A 19,697-nucleotide genomic window follows, 5' to 3' on the forward strand; every position below is an offset into this window, starting at 1 on the left:
AAAGTCCTGGATTTGCAAGTATGTCCAGAAACGGACAAACTAAATACTTACATAGATAAAACGAGAAGTATACAATTTGGGGGAAAATTTAAGAATGAAATTTTTGTAGCTGTTTTTTTAGTAAGATAAATATTGTTAATAAATATTCTAAGGCAAATTGTTACTACGAGGATCTCTACAGGTTCATATTAAGCGAGGAACAATAGCTCACTTGCTTACAGCTACTGGGCTGATTCCTGGGCTTTATTTTGCGAGAACGCCCCAAATAAGGAGCATCTTGACAAGATTGTAGGGAGCCGTTCGATGGTGGTAGCGCATGACCGGTAAGATAAAGAGATCGTTCGGGGTGCAGTTTCCAGCAGGGTACTTCTTGCTGATATGATAATGAGGATGACTTTGTTTTAAACATAATTATTCGTATTGCCTTCAGACATGAAGCGGCCAGCCATCCAGATCTGGGCGTACAGCTGGACGTCTTCGAAGAACAACGGGAGAGTGACGAAGCTCAAGGCCCTGGAGGCATTAATCTCAACTCGCATCTGGATGTCTTCTACGCTATCCTCAAACAGGTACAAACAACAACACTTAACAGTCCATCGGTGGACCTTATGCCTTTTATAATAAGGTCCACCGATGGACAGTTAACTGTGTGGGCGGTGGTATGTCTTACACTTAGACATGAAGCGGCCGTACTGCTTTAATATCGTAGAGCCAATTGGTACACAACTTCGTAAATATCAAATTTGTGTAGTTGAATTTAGCGTGCAGTCGCTCAGGGAGGCCCTCGATATAAAGGTTGTAGAGAGTTTGTGGATGTTCTAAGCTAAGCAGTATCGCAGTTTATGGTGATCGATGGTAAAGGTGTATACCCCCAGCAGTGGAATCCTGTGACAGATCTGTGCAGTGGATCTAAGGATCTAACTACTTAATTTCAAATGGCGTGAGTTCTCAGAGAGACATATATCGGGAACTTCTTTTTTTATCAAAAACAATCAGAAGCTATTATGATTTTCTCCAAGAATTTATTAAATATATCCGCATATTATACTGATACAGGTGGCCGACACTCCTCAAGAGATCCCCTTCCTGAGCATTCTGCAGCACCTCCTGAAGATCGACCCAAAGGAGCCGGTCAGCGATATAGTGTGGGATACAGCGGAGACGCTGGTCCATCGCGCTACTCTGCTGGAATCAAGGGAAGATGCTGCAAAACTGCTTAGAGCACCTAGCGTGCAGGTTAGTTTTAAAAATGCTTTAAAGTCAAACACACTAGTAACTTTAACACCCATAAATAGGGGCTAGGCGCCCTAAGGCATAAGAGGATAGAACTGACCCCAAGAGCTGTCCGTCGAACTATTTTTAGCCCTATACCTAAAATATCATATCCACGGCTTTCTCACGTAGCTACCTACCCATATAGATAATAGCTTAGTGAGAAGTTTAAGATATCAAAATACCTCAACAATGTTGAAATGTAAAGGATATCCTGATTCCTGTTGACCTCTACAAGAATCCTATTTTTTTTTCAACCTTCCTTCATTATCTTCATTCCTTTCCACAGGCCAAGATGGGCTGCACGTGCCAGCACCGAGACGTTTCCAACGCGGGCAGAAAACAGAGTCTACAGAGGGCTCTGTCGCCGCCGCCGCCTCCGCCGGCACCGATGCCTTTTGCTGGTAAGTTATCCATTTCTACATTATGATTTCGTTCATGAAAATCGAAAATTTCGCATTTGCCATAGTACTTTTTTTCGTATACTGTATCATATTTTCATTATTAATGACTTGCAGCGTTTCGCTTAGCATAGAACATTTAATTGTATTACATGTGGCCAACGTTTCTTAATTTTTTTATTTATTTCCAGCCCCACCGCCGCCACCAATGATCCCCCCACCGCCCTGCATCCCGCCTCCGCCCTGCGGCCCGCCCCCACCTCCAGCACCCCCTAACCTATCAGCCCCCTCCCCTATACCGCCGGCGCCGGTCATCGACGTGAAGCTGCCGCAGCAGGAAACGCCGATTCCGAAGACCAAGATGAAGACTATCAACTGGAATAAGATACCTAATAATAAAGTAAGTATATACTCAAAAATTAATTCATTAGGTATCATAACCGTAACCTTAATTCAAATTCCTGTACCAAATGAAATGATCATGACCATGTGACAGGGAAGTAGGTAGGTAAGTAGGGGCCAGTCCTGATAACAACGCGTTGCAACGGGATCTAATCGTAAGAACTAACATAATACATTGCTTCTTACAGGTAATTGGTCAGAATAATATCTGGTCGTTGGTGGCATCAAGTCACAAACATTCTCCGAAGACAGAACTGGACTGGGGCGAAATCGAAGGACTATTCTGTCAACAGGTAATACCCAAACCCTTCTTTTATATCAAGGGTAAATTTTTTTAGTATACCTACTTTAGAAACATTCGCAGAAATTTTCCTACAAGTAAATAAAAATTATATAAAGCTCAGAAATTCATGAACTGAGTCTTGATTATAGAGGTCAAAGATATAACGATGATTGGAGTACGAATGACGTTGTGGAAGTATTTTAGAGAAGACCTTTGTGTATTATGCTGACCAAGTTAATGTTATGATGCTGACGATGGTGTGCCTTCTCAGAGAATCCTGAATGTTCCTATTACTATTTTATGAGGTATACTATTAATCTCACTTTGTTCATGATTTTCAGATTCAGCCCACCGGTTCGGCGGGTTCCTCCCCTCGTTTGGGTCGCAGTCCTATTTGCGACACCTCAGGAGAGCGGAAACCAAGGAAGGAGTCATCTGAGATCACTCTTCTGGATGGAAAGAGGAGTTTGAACGTGAACATCTTCTTGAAGCAGTTCCGAAGGTAAACAATTGAAATCCAAATTCAGAAGTTTTAGTCACGAACATGAAACTTAAAACCCAACTGCACGAGATAACACCCCTTTAGCACCCCTTGTGTTCATGTCACACACCAAACATCCAAAACACATGTTATAAAAAGCTGCGTCATTAAATTGACATTAATCATATAAACGCGGTTACCTATTAACTATATAAGTATTTTCATTAGCCTTAGTCGAGAGGTTGACATTGACTGTAATTTCAGCTCCAACGAAGACATAATCCAGCTAATCCGCGAAGGTTCTCACGACGATATCGGCGCGGAGAAGCTGCGAGGCCTGCTCAAGATCCTGCCGGAAATTGATGAGTGCGAGATGCTGAAGGCGTTCACCGGAGATGTAACTAAACTTGGGAATGCTGAGAAATTCCTGATGCAACTCATACAGCTACCAAAGTAAGGATATTTTCTATATTAAGAGCCCAAATTATGACACAAGGCCTGATGAAACAATGTACGGCTATTGTAGCTGACTCTAAATGTCTCTGTATATGTGTTTCAGTTACAAACTGCGCATAGAGTGCATGTTACTAAAAGAAGAGTGGGCCTCGACGGCAGGATACTTGGAGAGCGCCATCAATGCTATTCTAGTAGCTGGAGATGATCTGATGTCTTCAAGAGCTTTGCAGGTAAATATAAAATTAACAATGATTTTTTAAAGATATCATTATGTCATTTTTAGAAATATCCTGCTTCGATGCTAGTTTTCGGGGGACACATTTAAAAATACCATACGGGATACATTCCAGTGAATACTGGTGGTTATAATAAATCGGGTATTGCTGGTCACTTTCTTCATCATTCTGTTCATCAATTACAGGAGGTATTATACATAACCCTGATCGCCGGTAACTTCCTCAATGCTGGTGGATACGCAGGCGGAGCCGCGGGCGTGAAGCTGTCTTCGCTGCAGAAACTGCCGGACATCAGGGCCAATAAGCCTGGGATGAATCTCATGCATTATGTCGCCCTGGTAAGCATAGTTTTTATTCTTGCAAAGAAAGGTAGTTACTGGAAAAATTAGTTACTTGTATTTTTTTTATAAATAACGGTAAGATAAGATAAGATAAGATAATCGTTTATTTGATAAAACACTAGTTATAAATAAGATGTCAATATATACAAATTCAGTTCTTTACATGTCTGGCTGGAATTTCAATAAGCTAATATAAGAGGCAAAAGCTTGAGTGAAATGTCTATTCCATTGCATTTTAGCTCATATCTTTGGTTTCCGGATCCCTATAAACACACCGGTGCCGTACGGAAACCGCATTAGGGGGTTTTCATAAATTACGTCACCTATTTTTGGCGATTTTGCCCCCCGCCCCCCTTCCCTACTGACACCTTTTCCTCCTACGTCATGCTACCATCATCCGATCCGATGTCCAGCCCCCCCCCCCCCTAATTTGAAATGTCGTAATTTATGAATAGCCCCTAATTAGTGTGAAGACATCAACAAGATTTCAATATCTTCAGATTAAATAAATGCCCTCAGACTTAATTTATCACTGGTTTTACCAGGGGTGCGAAACTCCTCCCTTCGGGCAAATTCGGCTCCGTTCTGCTCAGCATTGCTCCGAGAAATTATTAGGGTTGACAAACTTGACGTCCCTTTGCATGCGGGACCACAGATAAGATAATGGCTTGAATTTTGACAACCCTAAATAGCCGAGAGGGATAGTGCCATATATTAGAAAGGGACAGCATGATTCAACCCTGAACTGCTGTCAAACTTCGGTTTTGTGGAAAGTTTTCTTTCTGTACGGAAGTAGTACTATTATTTATTTTGTGGCTTTACCAATCATTTAACTAATCCATTTATAAAATGAAAACGTTTATCCACAGCAAGCAGAGCGAAAGAACAAAGAGCTGACCCACTTCGCCGACGACACCCGCGTACTAGAAGAGGCCGCGAAAGCCAGCGTCGAACAACTTCATAACGAGATCAAGACCCTGGACAACCGTGTGGGGTTACTGAAGAAGGAAATACAGATGACCAACCAGCAAGATATCAGGGAGCAGATGGGAGATTTCTTGCAGGTTAGTACTAAAACTGATCATGGCGTTTTATAGTTGAATGGAGAATCATTTCAGAAGTAGCAAAAGTCAAACAGTTTCTCAAGAGACTACAGGTTTGTGACATACCTGGGGCCTGGAGTTGCCAGCAACAGGCTGTCTGCAATCTGCATGAACAAAAAGAAAAGGTTATTGCCATTCACTACTACTGGTGCCGTTAGTAAAACCTAAAGTCTTTGCAGGACAAATAGGACTTTTGTTTTCTACTGATGATAAAGTACCCATGCTAGGATTACTAGGTGTTTGCTTATGCCAGAGAATATGCGATTTAAGAAACTATCTTTTACTTGAGATTCATTATTCTAGGTTGCGGAGCGTGAGGTTTCAGCTCTAAAGAAGGATATGGAAGAAGTGGAGAGCATTCGGAAACAGCTTGCAGAGTTCTTCTGCGAGGATCCCGTTTCTTTCAAGCTTGAGGAATGCTTCAAGGTATGCTTTTCTAAAGGTGTTCCAAAACCCAGCAGCCCGTATGCAAGAAAAAATGGTTAACCATGAAGAATTAACAAAAGCATTGCTTACATGATCGTCCTTTTTACTCTATCATTATACTATTCCAGATCTTCGTGACCTTCTGCACCAAGTTCAGATCAGCAATAAGCGAGAACGAGCGACGCCGAGCCAATGAAGAACAAGCTGCTGCCAGGAGACGAGCGAGGGATGCAGCTGCCTCCAGGATAAGAACTGGTACGTTTAATGGCATGAGTTCACAAGTCATACTCCTTCTTCTCTCGTGTCGAGGTTCCCCTAAACTGTGGACGTCCAGAACGTGCAGCAAGCAGTGGTGCTGATAGCCCGGACCGTGGCGCCTCGCAGGTTAAATTCAGAGCAGGAATTGCGGGCACGCGGGGTAGTCCAACAGGTGCGCCATTGTTTACGGTGTTGGACATACGCCTTGAATGCTATTAAGCTAAGGGAGCTGGGGCCAGGAGAGGAGGGTAGGTAAGGTAACAATAACTAAGTACCTAATTTTACATACTGAATATTTCATGTAGACCTAATTACCACCGTAGGAAAATTTCATGACATAGGATAGATTTAACTACCACCGTAGTGTTAAGTTTATTTTATATACATGAAATTTTAGCCAAAAATATAATTCTCAAGCGGAAGATATTTGACGGGTAACAATTTTCGAAAATATTTGTACACCTCCATCTCCAACAACATAAGTTAATAGGTTCTAAATTAGAAAATTCCTCTTCATTACAGGTGGCAGCGTATGCAGCACCCCGGTGTCGGAGTGCGAGAATCTCATGGAATCCTTGCTCATAGACATCCGCAACGGATTGGGAAGGAGGTCTCTGAGGCGGCCCCATGATGCATCGCCATCTCCTGGTAATAATAACATTTTAATAGTTTTGCTGATATATGTCTTAGATGGGCATACATGGGTAGCCAGATGTTGATTAGCGAGCCTTTCTAATCTATGGAAAGTAAATGGGAAATCCCAATGGGCAGCACCCGAAGTTTTGGCAATACTAATAAAACTTGATTTATACTGATGTTAAATTCACGTGGACTTGGCCTTAGCAAAACATTAAAAATAAGAAAGAATGGTAACTCATCATGCTTTTGCCTTTTCAGATGTAACTCCAACCGGAAGCCTCCGTCGTCGCAGCCGCGCGAGTCCGGGAGACGATGAAGAAGGCCTACTGGAATTTCTCCGACATTCCTCTCCAGCGGCCAACGACCTCAGAGAACGCAGTGCTTGGGGCAGTCTTGGTGAGTGTTGATTTCTATGGGTGTAACTTCAGCGATCAACCGAAGTCAAAGACATGATGTCGTCTACGATATTTTTCTTGAACGATCTTTCGAGAGCGTGGCGGGGAAGTCTGGTAAATAGGTACGACCACTGCCTGTCGTCGCGACTTCAACGATTGGTGTTCAAGTCGTCAGACAGTACCTACCTATTTGTCGGCAGCTAGTTAGACCAAGATAACTTTGCAACGATTTTGATAGCACGTCTATACGACTTGAGTATACGTCTGCTATCAAAATCGTTGTAGACTTTTCTTGGTTTAACTCTAAAGACTTAAAGCCTCCTCCACACTCGCGTTCGCGGCTTCGCCCGCGATTCACGCGCATAGTCTGGAGGGTGCTTAAGAGATCGAAATGCTAAAAAAAGGGTTTATACGATCATCTTATTTTTCAAGTTGTTAATAATGTTGACTAACTTATCTTTTATTTATATTTTATTTACATACCTGCTGCTCATGAATTGGTTTGTTTGTCCATGAGCCGTGAGAACGTGAGAAAGATGATGATGAGACCACTCTATCTTTGCATTAGTATAATAGTTATTTGTTTTACAAGGGGGCAAAGTTGTTGTTTAACCGCTCGTGCTAATATTGATACCCGAGCAAGCGAAAGATTCCAAAATTGAACCACGAGCGTAGCGAGTGGTTCGAAAAATTGAATCTTGAGCGTTGCGAGGGTTTCAAAGCACGAGGGTTAAACAAAATTTGCCCCCGAGTGAAACATAAAATTTTTCACCACACCAACCCGAAGCAAATATTAAATGTAAAATATCAAACAAAACCAAACCAAATCAAATCCAAATGAATGTTATTAAATATTTATCATCCAAAATCATAATTTAAAAGTCAATTCTACCAGCAAACAAAAGAAAACAACTCAAAATTTGCATTTGATTACTTTGCCTCACATGTGGATAAAATGCAACTTTGCTATTCGTTTTTGAAGTGCAAAGTAATTCTTTCCGAGCTGGTGTGGTGAAAAAACTATGAAACCTTCCAGATCGTTCCTGGTCGCGACGCGGCGCAGTGCGCGCGCGCCTGGAGCTGCCCGCGCGCGAGCGCCCCGCCTCGCCGCGCGCGCCGCCCGCGCCCGCGCCCGACGAGCCCCCCGCCAAACCCAAGTGAGTACAGTCAGCTTCAAATAGATATTACCTTTATTACTGACGGTCGAGGAGGCCTAATATCGTAACACACCTTTGTTCTGTACATATCTGTAGCTGACTGGAATAGGTTTCTTTGAATACCTATATCATTATGTACATAAAGATGCGCAGGGTAACATTAAATACTAATCATGTTTTCGCTCGAAATGATTTAAATAAGTCACATTAATATATCCAGAAAGAACAATAGCCAACTGTTTTTTTTAGAGAATGGCGGCAAAAAATCGAATCATGGCTGCGCGCGAACAGCCAAGAAGAAAAACGAGACGCAGAGCTGCGCGAGAGAGCGCGGCGAGTGCAAGCGAATCGGCGGTCCTTGGAAAACGACTCCGGTAATATAAACCTTATTTATATACCTGTTATGTTGAAAATAGTACAAACAACTAAGAAAAGCAACAACCAAACCATATTATATGCACGTCGTCAATTTGTTAAAAAAACATCCGTCCGGGCGTTTTCATTTTGCAATTGTTTATTAAACCTTATTCGTACGTGATGTATTCCAGAGAGCGAACGAAGCACGACCCTCGACCCTCTGCCGGAGGGGCGCGCCGACTGGCGCCCCGCCGTGTTGCCCGACAGCGCCGTCGTCAAAGCCATCGAGGCTGTTGAAGGTACTTCACAATATCATACAAATATAACAGAGAGTTCTTCTGAAGAACACTCGGAACACAAGACCTGTGCACACAAAAATGCTGAGTAAGACACTGTAGCTGCTGCGCACATCTCCGCGCAGGATTGTCTGCGCGGTAAAGAAAAGTCTGCGCGCAACGTGTCATATATTATTGTCATTGAAAAATAAAACTCAATCTCAAGTAGATTTACATGGTTTAATTACGGCCCTAAACCAGACAATACGCACACACAAGCTAATAATCAAACTTGTTACTTCCAGACGTCCAACCTCAAACAAAAGACAACAGGGTACCGTGGAGGAAGACGGAAGAAAACGAAGAGATGCGCCGCCTGAGACGACAGCGGTCCCGACAGCAGATAGAACAGCCACTCGTCTCTATCACCGAGGAGGAGAAGCGAAAGTTGCCTGACATCAGGATCACCAGCCACAAAGACGTGAAAGACAGAGTCGAGATCGACTCGGACAACATCGAAACACCACCCGTCCAACGGAAGATGTTCAATCCTCCTCCAGAACGAGAGCCTTGCAGGAAATTCCAACCGTCACTCGCTAAAAATAATGACAAAACGGTTGAGATGAGAGATCTTTGTCAAGAAATTTTAGGAGACGGACAGTTTGATAGATTTTCCGCTGCACGAAGAACAAGGAGATACAAGAGGAATACAGATTCCAGCTCTCCAGAAGATGAGAAGAAACCGGATAGCCCGGCGGAACTGGTAGCGGAAACTCAGGTCATCAGACCTTCGAAACTAGATATTCAAGCCTCATACGCTGTAGAGACCCCAGAAGTAGCAAAGCCTGTAGAAACCAATAAAGACGACAAAGAGAATAGACTTAAGCGTTGGCAGGACAGACTTAAAAACCAAAGTACGGAGAAACCCACACCGACCAAAGAAACTAAACATCCTTACTCGAGGATGCGGCGACAGACGTCCATTAATCAAGAAGATGTCCAGAAAGCTATTAGAGAACTGAAGTCACCAACAGAGACACCTACAGGCGTCTGGTCCAGGAGCGCTTATAGGAAATCAATGACTGCTAAGAGCGACAAAATACCGACGGAAAGAACGACATCTCCAAGAATCCCCAAAGTCAAGTCAGAACATGAATTAAACGATGAAGGTTTTGAAGAAACTCAGAGTTTGAATTCTGAAAGCGCTTCCCAAGGTGCATCATCAGGATGCAACGTAGAATGTGACTCCCCCGTCCCTCTTAAGTCTAAATCCCCGATAGCTCCAAAGAAAATCACAACCAAAGAGTTAAGAACGCCTCCGCGAACGCCGATAGACCCGAAACGAACTGTTCAGAAAAGACAGAACTCTTTGAGAGTGGAAAGGTCAACTTCTCGTGCATCCTTGCGTAGTTCAAGGAGTTCTCTGAACAGTTCCGCATCTGTAGCCACTGTTAAAAGAGCTCCCGCGCCAGTCAAGCCTGCTCCAAAAGTAGTCCCTAAACCAGTGGTCAGAATGCCGGCATCGCGATCTTCATCGAGCGGCAGTTCGGTGGGAACCTCCAGGCCTCCTTTAAAATCAGTCAATAGGACATCAGGGTTCATGCGGCCGACACAGGCTTCAAAGGGAAGGGGGAATGTAGCTCCACAACCAACTGCAAGAGCTAGCTTCAAGTAAATACCAAATTACAACTATAGTTGGATTTTTGGATTGAATTTTGACCTTGTGAGTTTGAATGATCTAGCGAAGATGTCTTGTAAATTTTTAGACAATTATATTTTCTATTAAAGGTTCTTGTATCACTCGTCAATATTATTAAAGCAATGGCATCTTAATTAAGATCCTTTAAACTCATGAGATGTTTTAAAAGAAATGAAACGTCAGATATTCTACTTTGTTCAATGAACTTTCTAGAATTTAGCTAGACCGTTGGTAAAGCCAGCTATGTTTTAGTATTACGTAATATCAATGTAAACGTCAGATATAAAATATTATTGAAACTTTCAGATGACACAGACGATATTTCAACAATCTGAAGCTTTCAATGACTGATTATTTTTAATATTTAGTTAATTTTTTAACAGATCTGTTTAACTTAATTTAGATTTGACTTGGGGCCCGTACACACAGGTATGTCTACACTAGTGTGTTTTTAGGTTTCATAAATTTTCCAAACTACGTTTTTAAGTTTCAAACTACGGTACACTTAATGTCATACAAGACGAATTTTGATTTCCAACGGTGTAGACTTACCTGAAAACCCTTCACTGTTCAGTGTTCCAATAAAAAAAACTGTTAATGATTCCAAGAGATCAAGTTTTTAGGAACAACTGTACAGTAAAAGGTTAAAATTATGTACCGTGAATATAGTGCCACGAGATAGTACGGGTATTATTACCAGTTTATTTTAAATAGAAACTTATTTTGTGCCATTTTTATTCAGAATGGCGTATTTACGTCATGAAATGGATTTTATAAGTTATTTAAGATCGAAATATGAAACCGAAGGTGCACAAACTGGTGAATAAAAAGATAAAATAGAGGAGATTGGGACACTTTTCTAATAGTACTTATTCAGAAATATTTTCAGTAGTTCTAAAAGTGAACTTTACGAGTATCAGTATTGTCTAAATCGATACAAACATAAATTATACTTGAATCCCTATATTACGTAATGTTAATTAATTATCTGTTACTGTATAATTTTCGGAGACCAAAGTATTTTACAGAATTATACCCAGTTTCCTCTTTTTATTAAAAACAAAGAAACTATTTTCTTAGGAGAACCAATTGATAGAATAGATCTAAATAAAAATTAAATGATATTCGTATCTTATATTAGCATGCAAAAGTATTTTTATACCGTATTAGGTTAAATTTTGACAATCAGTCTTGAAATCCCAGTTAAGTCACTTATTTGTTTTAACTACTAATAAATGTTACGAATAAGATATATTTCAATGAATATTAAAATAAAGATTTCTATGTACTATATTAAAACAAAGACATAATGATCTGATCCCGAAACGTATGAACAAAATCTGATAAGAAGTATTATATCTTAATATTTTTAAAATTGCTATGAGAATGGATTTTAGAGACAACAGCTATATTTTTTACAGTTAGGTACGTAATACAGTTGCAGATTTTGCAATTTACTAGTGAAATCAGATTTTTTGAATTATTGTGACGACTATAATGGTTAAAAGGTTAAATATCTATTGTCACTCTATCTTCGCAATTTGTAAAAATATATCGCTATTTAAAACTACAAACTAATTGATTGTTGAACTGCTACAACATTTTTGAAATCCATAATAAAGGTTAAATACTTCTGGTCAGCCAAGTGTATTGTATTAATCAAAAACATCAAAATGTAAGGTCACAAATCTCGAATAGTATGCTCTTTATTATTATCATAAATTTAATTTAAGATTTAACAAATATGTTTTATTGTATGTGTTTAACTAAACAAAATACAATAAATTTTCATACGAAATATGTTGTCGTTTTTTTTATTACCTATCCAGAATAACCTGTTATAATATAACCTAACCTGAAACATCTGTTTATATTTTACTATAAAACAGGTATGTAAAGAAGTACGAGTATTAGTTTACGTTTTTTAAAGTTTACTAACTTATTTATTATTCTGCGATTTCGTCTGCTTTGTCAAAATATAATGTTCGCTCTTAAAATATTTTTATAATAATGGTATATTATTATAATTATTAGGTAAATATGTCAAATATTAAGGCGTTTCTTAGAGTCAAATACAATTTTAAACACTGACGCTCTGGTGAAAAAACTTGATAGATATTGCAGAACTAAACCTAATTAGAATTTCTCATTAGTCACTGTTTATTTTTCATCTAACTCTAAGTAAGTACTATAAGTATTCCATTTCGTAATGAGTCAAAATTTTGGAGGTAAGGCAAAAAATAGGAACTATCAACTTTTACTTTTCAAACCTGTTCAAATTAATGAAAACTCACCTACGAAAAATCACTCGTCTTCAAAGGAATCACCAAAACCTATTTGGATTTTATTGAAATACAAAGTTTGGTGCGGCCTGTAAAATTGTTAACCTCTGGTTTGTTATGATAAGGATATTAGGACCGAATTTTTAGTCATCTTTTTGAATTCTTTTTTTTTTATGGCCATTTGGTCGTACGATTGTTTAAAAAATAGTGAAACCAATAAATACCGTGAAATTTAATTTGAGAAATCGATGTAACATTCAATTTGAAACACTAATAATGCATTAGGTGTGTTAATTAATTTCTAATCGGCATCGGCATATAAAAACAATATCTACTCTCGTACACCATGGTATTTAAAAACCATCATGGTGGGAGCACATGTTTTGATGTGTGTTTGTGGGTTGGCTTCCATAGCCTCTGGTTGTGAAGACAGAGCAGTCACCAAACCACAACAGCTAAAAAAATTGAGATTACACCCTGAACTTGCTGAAGATGCTAATTTGAGAGTGGTAAATATTGCAATATTTTTGTTTTAGTGCTAAATCAGAAAAGTCAAACAAATTAAACCATTGAGCTCTGAATTAAAACATTGAAAATCGAAAACAAATTAAACCATTGAACACCGAGATTCTAGCAGCCCATAGCAACAACGTTAGGCAGTGTTGTGACGTACGATATCATTGAAGTTAGCCTTCATGCTTTCAAGTACCTAATAGGCTTACCTACATTGGTTCAAAAGCGCCCAAGATTTTAGCTTATAGGTATAGGAGTTGGTACAAGTAACATTTTTAAGTATATGATATGGCTTAGGATTGCTTTTAAAAATTGAATATGTCTATAACTATTGACTACATTTCGTAAAACTGTCCTACCTACAACATACGGTATGTTAATATTATGTAACATACCTATATATGCACAAGAAAATATTCAGGGCATGCAACTATCAACTCTAAAAATACAAGAAGTGAGTGGACTGGACCCACTTGTATTCCTGGAACGCTTTCGTCAGTAAAAAGGGAATACAAAGAGTAGCGAATTTGTCCCACAGATGCCATTGGTCTGGCTGACTTTATTTACTTTCTCATTTAGCCAAGTTTGGTCCGGAAGTATGGGTACCCACTGGAAGAACACCAGGTCACCACCAGCGACCTGTACGTCCTGACCATGCACCGGATTCCCTATGGACGATATAACAACACGAAAAGAAACAGGTGACATCGGTAACGTGATACCTACGATTAAATTTACGGTACCCCGGACCCTTTGCATAGGCACTAATTTATTTTTTATGAAAGCGACTCCTATCTAATGGTAGCTATGGAAGCCAACCTATCTGACCTTCTAACCCAGAGGGGAAACTAGGCCTTATTGGAATAAGCCCAGAATAAGGTAAAGCGACTGGTAAAATATCAACAGTTCAATATCAATATCACCTTGCCACAGGGGCCTTTTTTAGATTTAGTTTAGATTAGTTTTATTTTATTTTAGAATAGTTTGTATTTAGTTTAATTTTAAGTTTTTTATTTATTGTTTTTTGACTTGTTTTTGTACCATATATGAATAAAGTTTACGATTTAAAATATGTAAAAAAAAATATCAAATAATACGAGTATATCGCACATGAGTTCCGAAAACTTAGTGACACGAACCGAGGTTTGAACCCACTTCCTCCTGATTGAAAGTCGCACGCTCTTGTATAATATATGGCATTTATTGCTCTTGTGACTCGCGTCTCAATATCCTGCTACAGACATTAACTAAAAATATTTTGTTTACAGGCCGGTCGTCTTCATTATGCACGGATTATTATCTTCTTCCGCAGATTTTGTCGTGACTGGACCTGAGAAAGCATTAGGTAATTAATTAAGAAAATTAAACATATCAACACCTAATGGAACATGGTTTGTGGGTCAGCAATTTACATTTTAATTTGGATGATGAGAGTCACAACCAGAAATTAGGCTTCAGTTTCCTTAACTTTACTTTAAGGCACACAAGCATCCATTTTGTTTAATTCTGTCTGACGCGTACTATACTTACTCTGGCAAACCTTATTTTATTAAATTTTCCGCCTTTTTTTACTGGCGGAAATGGCTTGCCAAACTTTAGATAAGATTCACATAGCACTTCACCAAACAAAATGTATCTTTTAATTGATGGTGAGGTACAAGGCTTTATCCTTATTACGTTTATTCCAGCCTACATCCTAGCTGAGGAAGGCTTCGACGTGTGGCTAGGCAACGCCCGCGGCAACCGCTACTCACGCCGGCACGCCCACATTGACCCTAGGAACCCTAAGTTCTGGAAGTTCTCCTGGGACGAAATCGGGAACCTAGACTTGCCGGCCATGATCGATTATGTTTTGGGGAAGACGAATAAGAGGAAGCTTCATTATATTGGGCATTCACAGGTGTTATTCTGGAGTTGTAAAATAATATTACTCCTTTCCGTCCATTTTCTTTCTTCCTAGTTATAGCTCCTCTACTTTCGAGCCTAGGACTGACTTGATAGCTATTGACAACCTTGCCTGGATAAGCTCTTTCAATGTTTCCTTGTGCCATAATTATTATCAAATGATATTTCGTGCATAAAATCCGAGAAAGTCTTCGATAAAGGCCAGGATTAGACAAAATCCATATTAAATATTAGGATTGTTTGGTTATCATGAATAAAGAATAAATAAAGAATCATCAAGCCTTATGTACTGTTGATCTATACTGAAACTGTATGTACGGTAAGTATGTATGGATCAACCAAAAACAAAAAAAGGAAGAAAATAAAAGACCCTAAGAGCTGCTGGTTTAATCCTCACGTACGTTCAGGGAAATATAGGGTTTGTGAATACTGGTTATCGTTTTATATGTATTCTAGCCCTACTTTTTTTTTTCATTTTGTCCTTGGATATTTTCAGGGCACCACAGCGTTTTGGGTCATGTGCTCGTTAAGACCCGAATATAATCACAAGATCATCTCCATGCACGCCCTGGCCCCTGTGGCTTACTTGACCCACAATAAGAGTCCTCTCCTGCATGCAATAGCACCGTTTTCTAATGTCATCGCTGTAAGTTTTTGTTTAGAAATACCAAAAAAAACAAACTGAATTGGTGAAAAGAAAGTTGGGTGGGCCTCTAAAGAATGGGAGTAGATTGTTTAGTAAAAATCGTATGTGTAATAATCAACCAACTGAAAAACATTATTGTACGAATGTACGGGATGCCGGGACTCCTTTTGGGTCATTGCTTCAGCCGTCAAGTAGCTTTGTAGTTAAAAGTAATAAGTTGGCAAAAATTTCTTGTTTTGTACAAGCTTTCATCGGTGACTCTACTTATCTTTTCACAGGTAACTAATACTCATCGAGACTATTCTAAAAATTGTCTTATCACAGAGTTCCTATGGTTACCTCATGCCTAAATCATGAAATCAGCTCGATAGTACCATAATATAGCATTGTCACCCGACGTACACATGTATGCTGCAAATTTCCAGCTTCATTGGAAGTCGGGAAGTGGATCAAATTTAACTTGTAGGATTTGACCCGTACAAACATAATTACATAGATACATTGCAACTATTGCAAGTTAATGAAAAGCTTGTAAAAAATTAAAAATATTTCGGATTGGCTCTAAAATGCGGACTAAAAATTGATTGATTAATTGATTGGTCATGTTAATCTTTACAGAAATTTCTAACTTTAATCGGAAAAGCAGAATTTATGCCGAACAAGCTCCTTTTGAAATGGGCTGGAGCGGCACTCTGCAGAGACGGAGCTATCTTTCAAGAGCTTTGCAGCAACATATACTTCCTCATTGGTGGCTGGAACACTGTGGAGTTAAACAGGGTATGACTATAGAGCTAGACCAAGAAAAGCATGAGGCGTTTTTGATATCCCACGCAGTGCAAGTGTTATTTATACGTCATATTTTATTGAAGTTTGACTTTTCAAATAACACTTGCACTGCGTGGGCTATCAAAATCGCTGCAGACTTTTCTTGGTCTAACTCTAGAAATAAACATAATATTTAGTACTTAGATAGGAGATAAAGGTCTGTAGAGACAGGGTTATCACTGAAATCTTACAGCAACACAGCATCATTGGAAGGAACTGCGTACGTTTATGCTTTTTAAACAAGGTAGGTATGTCACTGTCTGCCTACGGTGCCCTAAACAGCTCCAAGCGTCTCTCTTGTTCATCTGAACCTCAGATCCTTCTCAACAGAGCGTCGGCAAATTTATTTTGCATGTTTTTCCCATTAGTGGTTGGATAAATAGGATTTGGCAGACTTTGGCGGATGTGGCATTATCAAGCATTCGAGAACTAACCGCACAAATCTGACACCTGAAATTTGATCCTAGTATCCTTTGCTCTCGGACATAGCGACAATTTTTAGAACAACTATTATTTTTTCCTGGTATGTTTTTCAGACGATAATCCCAGTAATCCTAGGCCACACCCCAGCCGGCGCGTCTGTCTACCAACTGGCTCACTACGGACAAGTTATGGCCAGCAAGGAGTTCCGTCGCTTCAACCACGGGCGTGCCAACATGAGAATCTACAAAAACAGGAGACCGCCACGATACGACCTCCACAAAGTTACAGCACCAGTTGTCTTTCATTATTCCCTATCTGATCCTTGGGCTCATGTTAAAGATGTCGAAAGATTGGGAAGGGAGATCGGTAATCTTAAAGCACAGCGGATAATACCTATGGCAACTTACAGCCATTTTGATTTTCTTATGGGAATGAACGCGAAAACTCTTGTTTATAATCAGGTCATTTCTGATATGAGGAGTATGGAAAGGAAATAAATAGTCTGGAATATAATTTTGGTTCTGTGTAAAACTAATGTCCCTTTTTTAGGGTTCCGTAACCAAAGGGTAAAACGGGACCCTATTACTAAGATTTCGCTGTCCGTCCGTCCGTCCGTCCGTCCGTCCGTCTGTCTGTCACCAGGCTGTATCTCACGAACCGTGATAGCTAGACAGTTGAAATTTTCACAGATGATGCATTTCTGTTGCCGCTATAACAACAAATACTAAAAGCAGAATAAAATAAAGATTTAAGTGGGGCTCCCATACAGCAAACGTGATTTTTGACCAAAGTTAAGCAACGTCGGGCGTGGTCAGTACTCGTACTTGGATGGGTGAGCGTTTTCTTTTTGCATTTTTTTCCCGTTTTTTTGTTTTGCTTTAGGGTACGGAACTCTTTGTGCGCGAGTCCGACTCGCACATGCCCGGTTTTTTTAATAATTACTGCTGCTGAGGCGCAACGACCCCAAGATCCACTTGGCAGTGGCGTAGCTAGAGGATATGGCGCCCGGGGCAGGCACTAAATTTGCCGGAGGGCCAGATTACCATCCGCATTTCACACTTCACAGTGGTGGTAAATACGACTGACGAAAGTATCCCTGCTGTGCCTTTAGCAAGGCGGAGAGGTAGTCTTTTGCCCATTTTGCCCCCCCCCCCCCTTGGACGGCGCCCGGGGCATGTGCCCCCTCCAACCCCCCCCCCCCCCTAGTTACGCCACTGCCACTTCGGGTCATAATAATAATTAACAAATAGGTATAGGAAAATTTTTAAGATATTCTGCTACAAAAAATGCCCATCGCCTTTTTGGATTCTGGCAATCATCATCATTAGGTACTGGACAGAAGTAGTCATTGGTACTACCACTTTGGTAGGTCTTAGTAGAAATATTATAGGTTACTTACTAACATATTTAGGCTAAAATGTTAGTCCACAACTTACAACTATGGTTCAAATTCAAGTTCCAGTAGAATATGTATAAATATTTACCAAATTATAATGACTATCTAATATACTCGTATCGACCCGGGTATGTCCTGACCCGGGTATGTCCTTAAACTACGTCCAAAACCACCGGTGGACGGGCAGCAGCGTCCCTCAAATTCGGTGTACTCGACTGCGATCGCCAACCCGCCTGCCAAGCGTGGCGATTATGGCATTCACCCCCCATCCGGCACATATGGAGGTCCAAGGGGGAGGCCTATGTTCAGCAGTGGACGTCTTATGGCTGAGATGATGATGATGATGATCTAATATAGAAAAAGCATTAACTAGTATATATCAAAGCAACTTTTTTACAAGCTTTTCGCTACTGGTCTGAAATAAAGTTTTTTCTTAGCTCCCTTCAGTTTATTTTATAGAGAGATTTATTACATAGATTAGGTTAGGTTTGTAATGATAATTTTAATTTAAACATTAAGGTAAACATACGGTGCTCGACGCGGTCCCAGTCCCAGTGCATGGCATCTCGAAACTTAAGTCATTATCAGACATAGGAATCCGCGGGGAAAAAGTGAATTAAGACTTTATGTTTGTGCACTTATGGTACTAATTACAACAAAATAGTTAAAAATTAGTTTTTAATTGCCTAATCGTTTTAAAACAGCCTAAATTTTGTTGTAGTTAGTAAGTACCATAAGTGCCAAACATAAAGTCTTAATTCACAATTTGCCCCGCGTATTCCTAATCAATAGAGGTGACAGCAAGGTGTTATCTATTGGGCATTGTCAAGCACTAGTACGTTTACCTTATACGATTTCGGAAAAAGTACTGGGATGGAATGGAAAATGTTTCTTTTGGATTTTCTAAATGAATCACTCTGAAAATTTACGCCAATCGGTAAATTATTGTATTCAGTTATTATATCATTCTGGTTAATTCGCACATATGACAGAATTTCCATTAGGTTATTCCATATATGACGCGTGCATTATTTTGAGAAGTTTACCTCAATCGGTTATGTGGTGTGATTACCTGAACAATGAAACATTTCAAGGAAAATATGTTATTAAACACCTAAATATATTATATTACACACTAGCGATTAATTTTAAATGCGTAAGCGTAGCTCCTAGCCAAGGTTTTCCCGCGGGCCTACAATGTGAAGTTCTTCAAAAAAGGGTAGGCAACGCGCAGGTAACTTCTTACCACCAGGCGGGTCGTATGCTTGTTTACCACCGACGTGGGAAAAGGATAAAAAATATAGATAGGTAATGAAAACGTATAGGAGCATGATCCTGTTTAACCATTTGTTCCGGTTTTGGCCATGTTTTGATATGACCATTCGCGCTGATTGGTTTGATCGAAATGAAATGAAAATCGTGGGTGAGAAGCGCACCAATCACGAAGACGATCATCAAGGTCGTGTCAAAACGTTATTAAAATCATAACAAATTGTAAAGTCAGAATGAGCCTCCGGGTTTTTTAA

General features: G+C 39.8%; 1 protein-coding gene and 1 pseudogene across 1 annotated transcript in view; both read left to right on the forward strand.

Annotated features, from left to right (window-relative positions):
- Nucleotides 1-11,981, forward strand: part of LOC134669688 (inverted formin-2) — a 44,979-nt gene extending 32,998 nt beyond the window's left edge. The window contains exons 6-23 of the mRNA XM_063527367.1: nt 431-569; nt 1,057-1,236; nt 1,562-1,676; nt 1,865-2,073; nt 2,264-2,368; nt 2,700-2,860; nt 3,104-3,292; nt 3,399-3,525; nt 3,717-3,869; nt 4,742-4,936; nt 5,279-5,401; nt 5,530-5,656; nt 6,182-6,307; nt 6,557-6,694; nt 7,730-7,850; nt 8,100-8,224; nt 8,399-8,506; nt 8,788-11,981. Coding sequence (XP_063383437.1) covers nt 431-569; nt 1,057-1,236; nt 1,562-1,676; nt 1,865-2,073; nt 2,264-2,368; nt 2,700-2,860; nt 3,104-3,292; nt 3,399-3,525; nt 3,717-3,869; nt 4,742-4,936; nt 5,279-5,401; nt 5,530-5,656; nt 6,182-6,307; nt 6,557-6,694; nt 7,730-7,850; nt 8,100-8,224; nt 8,399-8,506; nt 8,788-10,157 — 3,811 coding nt within the window. The 3' untranslated portion in view covers nt 10,158-11,981. The remainder of the gene's footprint in view (nt 1-430; nt 570-1,056; nt 1,237-1,561; nt 1,677-1,864; nt 2,074-2,263; nt 2,369-2,699; nt 2,861-3,103; nt 3,293-3,398; nt 3,526-3,716; nt 3,870-4,741; nt 4,937-5,278; nt 5,402-5,529; nt 5,657-6,181; nt 6,308-6,556; nt 6,695-7,729; nt 7,851-8,099; nt 8,225-8,398; nt 8,507-8,787) is intronic.
- An 841-nt stretch (nt 11,982-12,822) lies between these two features.
- LOC134669751 (lipase 3-like) lies at nt 12,823-17,288 on the forward strand (annotated as a pseudogene).
- The last annotated feature ends 2,409 nt before the right edge of the window (nt 17,289-19,697 follow it).

The sequence above is a fragment of the Cydia fagiglandana genome, chromosome 1 (assembly GCF_963556715.1).
Source record: "Cydia fagiglandana chromosome 1, ilCydFagi1.1, whole genome shotgun sequence".
NCBI classification, from domain to species: domain Eukaryota; kingdom Metazoa; phylum Arthropoda; class Insecta; order Lepidoptera; family Tortricidae; genus Cydia; species Cydia fagiglandana.